Source organism: Gymnogyps californianus, chromosome 5 (genome assembly GCF_018139145.2).
Source record: "Gymnogyps californianus isolate 813 chromosome 5, ASM1813914v2, whole genome shotgun sequence".
Taxonomy (NCBI): domain Eukaryota; kingdom Metazoa; phylum Chordata; class Aves; order Accipitriformes; family Cathartidae; genus Gymnogyps; species Gymnogyps californianus.
Window position 1 is genome coordinate 51,854,852 of NC_059475.1, and position 10,268 is coordinate 51,865,119.

Sequence of the window (10,268 nt, forward strand, 5' to 3'; positions counted from 1 at the left end):
TAAAATATTTTCATTTTATCAAACCAAATCCAAGCAAAAGATACTTTAAAAAGACAACACACAAAGCTCTTTGTAAAAAACTTGTAATGAAGATTCAACAATAAATCCCTCAAAGAACATCTTCCAGCCTGGTACAACACATGTTCCAGAAAGCTCTAGAACTACCCAGAAAACTTGGTTTTCCTCAAGGAAAAAGCAGATCATTCTCTCTCCTCTCTCCCTCTGATCCGTTTAAGATACGAACACAAATCTTCCCTCCAGACTTTTACACATTTGACAATTTGAGATCACTTAACATGAAAAGCTGGACAGAGTTTAACTGGGACTTTGTCCTTGTGAACCATGGCATAAATGAAGCAGTCAGCAGAGTAATTATCTCACTCCTTGTCCTAACAATTACTTCCGCTGTAAGAAATGCCATTTGGACTGATAGACAGTCAAAAGATACTTGAGGTAGAGGCTCATAGGAGGACTGATTAGTTTAATTATGACATAATTTAGGTCCCATTAAGTCATGAGTTCTTTAATGGAGGGAAGTAAACTGATTTTGCCCTTAAAGAACATCTGGAGATGACAAAGTGAGAGTAGATGGATTTATCTTTAGTATAAACAAAACACCATGGCACCATATAAGCCTAAGAATAAGCTAAGAAGACTACTTGATTTTGCAAATCTAAATTTGAAATTTGAATTTGAAGTTGCAAATCTAAACTTTCTGGAAGAAAAACCAATCAGTCCCTCAAAATATTGTATTCAGAAAAGGAAAATGCCTTATTCACAAAGAAGTACATTAGCTTGGTGAATTAATCTATTCAAGTGATTTGGGTTGCTGTAATAAACCTCTCGGAATGCTACACATTACATGATTTCAGCATTACATTGCTTTCACCCTTTGAAGCAAGAACGCCCTTTCCTCATCAGGTGCGAATGGAGAACGAACCCCATTTGTCATGTTTGAGCAGGGACACACCAGCACACACTTCAAAGCCTGCTCTTCTTTGCAGAAAACAAATTATTAAAGCTATTAGGTTTCACAGTAAACATTCCATTGCATATCAAAAAACCATCTATTCTCAATGTCTAATTTTCTTAAAGAAAAAATAATTTCAAAAATAATTTCCTTAACTAGAGACTTACATGAAGTGATTTTTATTTGAATTTGCATGTGGGAAGAAGATCATAAATGGATGTTTGGAGTCAAAATCCTGAAGCTTTGGAACTGAACTTCCAATTCTGGAAGCCCTCACTGCTCAGCTTGGGGCTCCAATTTTGATTTTTGGTTGGAAAGTCACTTGACCTGTCAACTGGGCACCACTGACAAGAGCCTGGCTCCATCTTCTTTACACTTTCTCTTCAGGTATTTATCTACATTGACAAGATCCCCTCTGAGCCTTCTCGTCCTTAGGCTAAATGGTCCCAGCTCTCTCAGCCTTTCCTCAGGAGAGATCGTCCAGTTCCTTAATCATCTTCATGGCCCTTCATTGGACTCTCTCTAGTAGCACCATATCTCTCTTGTACTGGGGAGCCCAGAACTGGACCCAGTACTCCAGGCGTGGCCTCACCAGTGCTGAGTAGAGGGGAAGGATTCCTACCAAAGACTTTCTTTGGGACTTAAGAAAAAAGACTGGTTTCCCAGGACTATCCCTAATAATCCAGAATGCATGTACCTTGTAGATTTCCTAAGTATTATACAAGCAACATTTTGAGGTATTTCTATGCATGACCAATTTCACATTTGAGGCATAACTGTAAGATGGATTTTACTCCAGTTTTCCTCCAGTAAAGTTATTAGAAGATCCAAAGGGGGATGACTGGCCTTCATCAAAGGCTATGATTGTTGAAATAATTTGGGAGATTACACTTCTGCAAATAAACAGAGTTCTCTTCTAGAAAGAAAGCTCTGAACTGCATAGAATTCAAGGGCATACAAAGAATTCCTCACTAGAACATGCTGAAGCTTGTTTTTCCTCTATCACATTAGTAATTCGAAAGACAAAAGAGGTTGCACATGTAATAGATAATTAAGAAATTTCTCCTCATGTGGCAACTGTGGTATTCATTTAGTTACATTCCCTGGAATCCAAAATCGACAAGTAATCGTGAAATTCCTGGTGAAAATTCATAGAGCTGCTGCCAAACCAATTGATAGAATTCCATCTGATAAAATTTTGTAGCTCTGTGTAATATCTATTGCTTAACATTTGTGCTTGACTGTCATCTGGAGTTAGGTCAGAGACATACACCATTTATTCCAGACAAGAACAAGACAATAAATCTGACAGCAGATACCCTAACTTTCAATTACTTGAATTATTTGTTAAGTTTTTTGAGAGCTAGGATGGATCTTTGGGTATCAGTCTACTGGAGGAATAGAAAAGATCAAAATAAAATAATTTCCCTGTACATTCTTGTGAAAGCTTCTGTTTGGCTCTTTTTCTGAGAAAAGATATTCTCTTCTTTCATAAGGTTTTCTCATGACATAGATCTAATGAAAAGGGAACAAAGAAAGGCAGAATGATACAATGAGGTGGTAGAAATACACAGCATCTTTACAGAAAAAGTCGAACAGCTAGTCATCCTGTCGTGGTTTAACCCCAGTCAGCAACTAAGCACCACGCAGCCGCTTCCCCCTCCCCCCTCCCAGTGGGGTGAGGAGGAGGAAAGAAGAAAATCAAAAGTAAAACTCGTGGGTTGAGATAAGAACAGTTTAATAACTAAAGTAAAATATAATACTAACAATAGTAATAATGAAATATAATAATAATAATAATAGTAATGAAAAGGAATATAACAAAAAAAGGAAGGGGGGGGGGAGAAAAAAAAACAAAACAGTGATGCACAATGCAATTGCTCACCACCCACTGACCAATGCCCAGTTAGTTCCCGAGCCGCGATCCGCGCCTCCTGGCCAACTCCCCCCAGTTTATATACTGGGCATGATGTTCCATGGTATGGAATACCCCTTTGGCGAGTTCAGGTCAGCTGCCCCGGCCATGCTGCCTCCCAGCTTCTTGCACACCTGCTTGCTGGCAGAGCATGGGAAACTGAAAAATCCTTAACTTAGGATAAGCGCTACTTAGCAACAACTAAAACATCAGAGTGTTATCAACATCATTCTCACACTAAATCCAAAACACAGCACTGTACCAGCTACTAAGACGAGAGTTAACTCTGTCCCAGCCGAAACCAGGACACATCCAAAGTCACAACAATGCATAGGTAACAAAAAGAGAGGATGAGGAAAAGACCAGAGTCGTCATTCAAAACAAGGACGTGACTAATCACTGCACTGCTAGAACCTCTGTTTGCAAACCACAGCTGACAGCCACACAGAGGAAGCCTGGACCTGCCTCCTGGAGAGCATTATCTAGTAGCAGTCTTAGCAAGCAGCTGACAGAGTCCAACCATTTCTTAGACGCTGACGGTTAGACTAATGTTGAGGGTGCAACAATAGGTACAAAAATCTCCTTCAAACAGAGCTGGTGGACAGTACTAACACCAGGGAGCAGACACGATTTTAGTGATTCTGATTTTCACTAGAAGCTCAGAAATGTTGACACTAGAAAGAAATCGTTTATTTTGGCTTGGAACACAGGAGCAAGATCACAAAATCTCAGGCAGGACAATCTCTTGTAGATTGAGCCAAATTCTGAAATATAGAAAGATGACAGTCTTAAATAAAGTGCCCAGAAAGACCACAGTTCAGAGCGGCCAGAGTTTTGGCTGCTTCTTTTTGTTCCTTGGGAAACAAAGTCCAAGATGATTCCTACAGAGTTCACAGCAACAAATAAGAAAAACTATCTTAAAAAAAGCTGTGATTTAGAGAAGTAAACTATTTTGCTGAAAACAGCCAAACCCTACCTCTGTCAGAATACAGAGAAATGCTTTGTCGTTCTTTCTACCTGTCTTGCATATACCTCTGCTTTCTGTAAGTATGCAATTTACCTCTCTACAGTCTCGGATACAGAGGGGCACGAAGGGGGAAAGAACTAGATGTTTTTAACCAAACTGAAGGTAGTACCAATTTCTTTCTCCCCTGTCTTTGTAGCAGGGGATCTGTTAGTTTCTGGTACTAGAACTCCTAATAGTAAATGCATCAAAAGGAAAAATTATTCTAAAAGTCTCCTTGGAGTATGTCAGCATAGAGAATAGTCCTGGTAACATCAAAGGCTTTTGGCAGCAGACAGCCACTTAAAAAGGTGGATGAGTTCAGGGTTTCCAATTTTCTTACCTTCCATCAGAGAAAGTAAAGTACATAAACACGCTTTAGCTAGCCCAGACAAATAAGGAGCCTCAACATGAGCAACAGTTTCCAGTATGACAAGTTAATACTTTGAGGGGGCATCTTCTGAAATCTTTATACAGATCAGGATTAAATATGATCCCGCTAAGGTCTCTCAGACAAGGGAAGGACAGCCTACATTAAATAACCATGCTCCTCTAAACCACTAAAATTATGAAGAGAGAACAAAGGAAAGATCTAACCTGAACACACCAAGACATTGTTTCTTCCTCCTCTACCATAAAGCAAACCAATCCACACCTCACAAGCTAGTCTGGTGATTTATGAAATCCTACAGAACACACAGTTTAAATCAGTAACTTTACAGGAATAATTCACATGTTCATTCAAAATTAGTATCTCCTACATATATACAGCCCAGGCTGGATAGGGGATCTTATCTTCTGCAAACACTGTGGATGTCCAAGTTACGCTGCTGGCAACGGATAGCACTATCAAAGCAAGTCACCTGAGATTTCACGTACAAGATTTTCCTCCTTATTTACTCCTAAAAACGCAAGGAAAAAACTCAGTTATCAGCACTCCCAAAAGATGCAAATTTCCAAAGCACTTCTGCATCTAAGTGACACGTTCCACAAGTGTCCGCACTTACCCAGTACATTGTGGTGGTGCAGCCCCCTCCGGGCCACATTGCGATGTCATGACCAGCCAACATTGTGTTCCTGTGTAGTGAGTTGGGACAATCTGGTACTTTCTTGTCCTGGCTACAGTACAGTGAGTTAGGACAATTAGGCACTCTCTAACCATACCTGAAACTCCTGTTGCCTGGAACCATACCTGAAACTCCTGCTGCTTGGATCATGGCCCACCTTGGAGAGTGCCAGAATTACGTGACAACAATTATGGCCAGAATGGAAATCCACTGACCAAAGTCAATCATCTCGCGATCCTATAAATAGCGATCATGAGACCCTTTGAGCTCTCCGGGATTGCAGCAGGCTGTAACCCAGTATCTCCCCCTGAGCTGGGAAATCTCAGGGTAGATTTCACGAGGATTTTTAAGGATAGTTTCACGAGGATTATAAGTGGTACATTTCGCAAGGATTTCCAAGGGTAGTTTAGCAAGGATTTTAAGTAGTAGATGTCGCGAGGATTTCAAAGAGTAGATTTCACGAGGATTTCCAAGATCATCTGCTGACAGATGCCGACGACAACGAAGGGATCAAAGATAGTCTGCTGACAAATGCTGACAAAGGAGAATAGCGAATAATTCACTACAATTAGATTTTGCGAGGTTTTTAAAGATCATTTGGTACCAATAATTTATCACAATTGGCCAAGAGAGAAAAATCTTGATTATAGGTTAACCTCTATATCTCTGTGTGTGTGTGCGCGCACATGCGCGATTTGATTTAGGAAACTTTGTGGTGCTGATAGCAAACTTTATTAAATCACTCTGATAATACACTGATGATTAAGTATTGTTAAAAATCAATAAAACCTAATCTTGTGATTTATCGTAACAGTGTTAATAAATCTTAAATTGCCGCTACCTCAAAGTCGTATAGGATCCATAATCACTCATTCCCCGGCAAATTGGCATAGTAATTTAACAGGAGATGTTCCTTACCCTTTGTACCCCTTCCATTAGGCATAAACCATTGTCCAAGTCTGAAACTAAGACTGGATCCAGCCGCACCTAGACTCCTCTCTGAGACAGAGTTTAGAAAGCAAGGGGGTCCATTCTGAACCTCGTGATCCAACGGGAGGTCTTCCTTACCCTTGTATTAATTCCATTAGACATAAACCGTTGACCAAGTGTGGGACTAAGATTGGATCTAGCTGCACCTAAGCTCCATCAGGAGTTTAGAAAGCAAGGAGGTCCACTCTGAATCTCGTGACTCAACGGGAGAGTCTCCCTTACCCTTTTGCGTCTCCAGTCTCTGCATAAATCATTCTAAATCGATTCTAACTCAATTCTCCTTTGTATGTTTCCATGTAGTAAGTAATAGAGTGAACCTTGCCACTGAACTTTGTCGCACTTTTACAAATTCACATTAAAAATCACTTTTGCTAATACCTTTGACAGTGATTCTTTAAGTGATCTAAACCACTCCTTTCGCGACAGACCTCAACAATAAAAATGTGCAGATGCATGAGAAATGAGAGATAAGTAAGATCGAAAACATGATACTCTATCCTCCAGAACAGTGGGTTGATTTCTGCAAAGCAAGTCTCAGAAGAGATAAAAAGCAAAAGATAAAAAGCAAGAGCTCACCAGAAAGCAAGAGAAGTCCTTTTAGAGACAGACTGGAGCTGAATGACTGAGATTGTTCAATTAAAAAACCAGACTAATAAAAGAGGCCCCAAGCGATCCTAATTACCCTCTTCTATTCCAAAAGACTGTTCGACAAAACTGAGGGACAAAACACTGAAAGAGAGCTCTCTTATTTTCAGTACACAGTTAACTGAGGTGGGGAATGGGGGGATGGACACTGTGATTAAAATTGAGATTAGACATTTATACTGGAAATAAATTATGTTAAAACAGCTAATCATATCAAAAATCTTACAGCAGGTTTATAGGTTTTTGTTTAATAAAAGGAGGTAAAACTTCACAGCAGAAGACAAACTAACTGCTAGTGCTAGAAAGAAATTTTCCAAAGGAAAATATCCTCTAGCTGTCCATTAATCTAATACTGTTTTCTATTATTAAAGATAAAGAACTGGTCTCTGACTTAAGAATTGCAATTCCTCTCTTCCTGACTGACGCCTAAAATCAGAATGTCATCCAAAGCATGCTAATGATATAAAAGTTCTCACAATGAAGAGTACTAATAATATCACCATGTAGCATGCAATATAAATTGCTTAGTCTTTGCAGCTATGGAGCTGTGCTCATGGAAGTTTAATTCTTTAAATATATAAGATTTTCAGACACTAGACCTGCTTTCAAAAATGAAATCCCATACTTGTAAAAAGACACTCAATCCTCCCACTGCTTTCGCTAAAACATCATAAATGCCTCAGTATTCAGATGGTACTTGCTGAGCCTATTAAAACACAAAACATGAATTTTTTTGCAATATAACAGTTGAGTTTGCTATCTTCAGAGAGAAAATTTAGTAACACTGATTACTGTATTATGTAATCCCATTTTTGCACCTGTTTTCTGGTATTTTAAAAATCCATTTTTTTAATACTTGACCTTCCTATTATGACTGCTTTAAATATTGAGAACTAACATGTCTAGGTACCCAAGTTTAGTCAGGAAAAGTACGGGATGATGACATTTAAATGGTACCATGTTGCTTTTAGAAAAAGCAGCAAGTGAAACACTGATCACTGCAGGTCTAATCTTACTATTAGAAATAGCCACGCTGCTTTTAAATCGAGCATTCTCCTTTAAGCATACTAACATCTATGTATAGCTTTTGCATTTAAGAAGCATGTAAAATTCTAACTGCATAAAACTGTAATGCTTTAACATACTTAGAATTATATTCTCTCAACATCAGTACAATTCAAAGCAGGAGAAACTCCAGTATGCCGGGTCATGGCACTATACAAATCAAAGTACATCCCCACACAAATCAGATAAAGTCATTCTATTCTTTCTCTCTGGTTTGCTGACTTTTGACAGATTTTTTTTGTTTTAGTACTATTCTGAATAATGAGTTTTGTCACATTTTGGCCAAATGTAGCACATTGTACCAAAACTGAGAGAGAGTGAGCAAAAAACTGTTACCACAGGAAAACAAAAACAACTTCCCCAGTTGTAGCTCAAACCACGTAATTCTTATACTGTAAGTCCTACTGAAACAAACGGTGTCATTCAGAAGCAATCACGAATACATGGCATTAAATGTGTAATGTTACACTACGGCAACCTTGGACCTTAGGTTAGAACAAGTAATGAGCCACCACTTCCTTAGCACAATGGGAAGTTGTGGATCTGGATTTCCCGCAACACCTGACATCAGAGATGGCTAGCAGTTCTTAAGAAACACTTTTTCCTGGATTAAAATGAGAATGTTAAAGCATCAAATGGTGCAAATAACAGTGATTGAAACTTCTGATTCAACACCCCTAGTACAACGGTCTATAACGGTACATTGTCTGCCTACTTTTTTCTTCACATTTTTAGCACGAAGAAGAAATATACTATAGACATGACACCCTTCTAAGGGGTGTCTATGACAGCCATACTTCAAAACTACTTAAATTTCTTCAAGAAGAAGATTTAAACAAAGAAAAAAAAGTGGCCATTATGACCAAGTTTTCTCAGTGTGTCTAAAAGCTTAAATGAAAGAAATAGCATCTACTCTGCTTTCTGCAGGCAATACCTGTTACTCATACGAGTAACGCATACAGAAGGTATGTCTTGGAGCACTAAGCGTCACAAAAACAAATTTTGTGCTGTAAATTACCCACAAAATTGTCTACTGCTAGCTCTTACCCCAACAGGAAGAGCAAAGGAAATCAGAATTTAAAATCCATCCGCAATGACACCTACTGGAAGGGAAAGGATTGATGACTCAGGCTCACATCTGCCCTTCATACTCCTCAAATTCTCTCACTGATCTCACAACACCACTAGGCTTATAAAAGCATCCTTAGGGTGAAAATACATTTAAGAAATAACACCAGCACACTTCTTCTGCAACATCAGTTTGTAATTATTTTTTTTATGAACTTCAGCACCAGATAACATTCACTGCCAAGTGAACTACTGAGCTACAGGAGAAGCCTCAATTTTGCAAGAAAGGCTCATCTTTTAAGACTACCCTAAAAGTTGCATGAGTTACAGGCAGGCCGCTAATTCCCCACGTAATCGTCGCCTTTTAAACGTGAGTCAAAGGTCTACCTGCCGCAGATTAACCTCCTCCGCAGCCCAAGTACTTCAGGGTGCACACGAGATTACTCCTTCTCCTCCCGCCGGCCCTCTGACATTCAGGGGCGGCCGGCGACCGAGCAGCGACCCTCAGGCTGCCGTACCGCGCCGGGCACCCCGGCACACAAGCGCCCGTACAAGTTTCGGCACCGCGCACCCGTGGCGGCGGGGCGGGGGGACACGACGACACAAGACACGGCCCGTTAAACCCGACAGCCAAAAGCTATTTCCAGGCTGTTTCTACCCACGGCGAAGCCCGAGTGGGGGGGCGAAGGGGGTGAGGAAGCGCTGACTGTCCTTGATGTATTTCGATCCGCTCCCCGGATCCCCACAGCGCTGACTGGACGGGGGAGGCGGACTGCCGGCGCAGCCCGGGACGGCACCTGGGGCAGGCGGCGGCGGGGGGATACTCGCGCCCCGCTCCAGGGGGCGGGAGGAGCGGGCGGGGGACGAGCCGGGCTGTGGGGCCGGGGCGCCCGGAGGGGGCCGGGGCCCGCGGCAGGATGCGGCCGGCGGCGGGATGCGGCCCGGCGGCCCGCGGCGGCGGCGGTACCTGATGATGTCGTCCTGGTGCCCCAGGTAGAATTTCTGCCGGTGCTCCCGGGGGCTGTAGACCACTCCGACCCCCGCCACGAAGTAGACGATCTCCTTGGCCGCCGTGTAGTAGAGGTTGTTGCGGCACTGGTGACCCCGGTAACCGTAGACCCACTCCAGCCGCAGGTGGCAGCTCGGCGCGCTCCGGTCAGCCATGTCCCCCCGCCCCCGCCAGCCGGGTACGGCTCTCTCCCGCCGGAGACCCCGCGGGAAGGGGGCGACGGGTCGGCCGCCCCCTCCGCTCGGCTCGGTGTCCGCCGCGCTAATCCCTGGCCGCCGGCATGAATGCCCGCCGCCGCCGCTCGTCCGCCGCCGCCTCACAGAGGGCGCCGCCGACTGAGCCTGCCTCGCCGCCTCGCGCCGCCAGACATGGCTGCACTGAGACACCGCCCGGGACGCGGAGCGAAGGCGCGGCGCGGCGCCGCTCCGGCCCCCCTCCCCGCGCCCCGGCCTGCGCCTGCGCCTGCGCCGAGGGCAGCGCCGTCAGGCGGCGAGGCGGGTCTGCGCGGCCGGCGGCGCAAAGGGCGCGCGCGGCGG

General features: G+C 43.0%; 1 protein-coding gene across 5 annotated transcripts in view; it reads right to left on the reverse strand.

Moving 5' to 3' along the window:
• The window catches only part of EML5 (EMAP like 5), a 115,611-nt gene extending 105,724 nt beyond the window's left edge, over positions 1-9,887 (reverse strand). For all 5 annotated transcript variants that reach the window (XM_050897795.1, XM_050897792.1, XM_050897793.1 and 2 more), the window contains exon 1: positions 9,691-9,887. In XM_050897795.1, the coding sequence (XP_050753752.1) occupies positions 9,691-9,887 (197 nt within the window). The remainder of the gene's footprint in view (positions 1-9,690) is intronic.
• Positions 9,888-10,268: the final 381 nt, after the last annotated feature.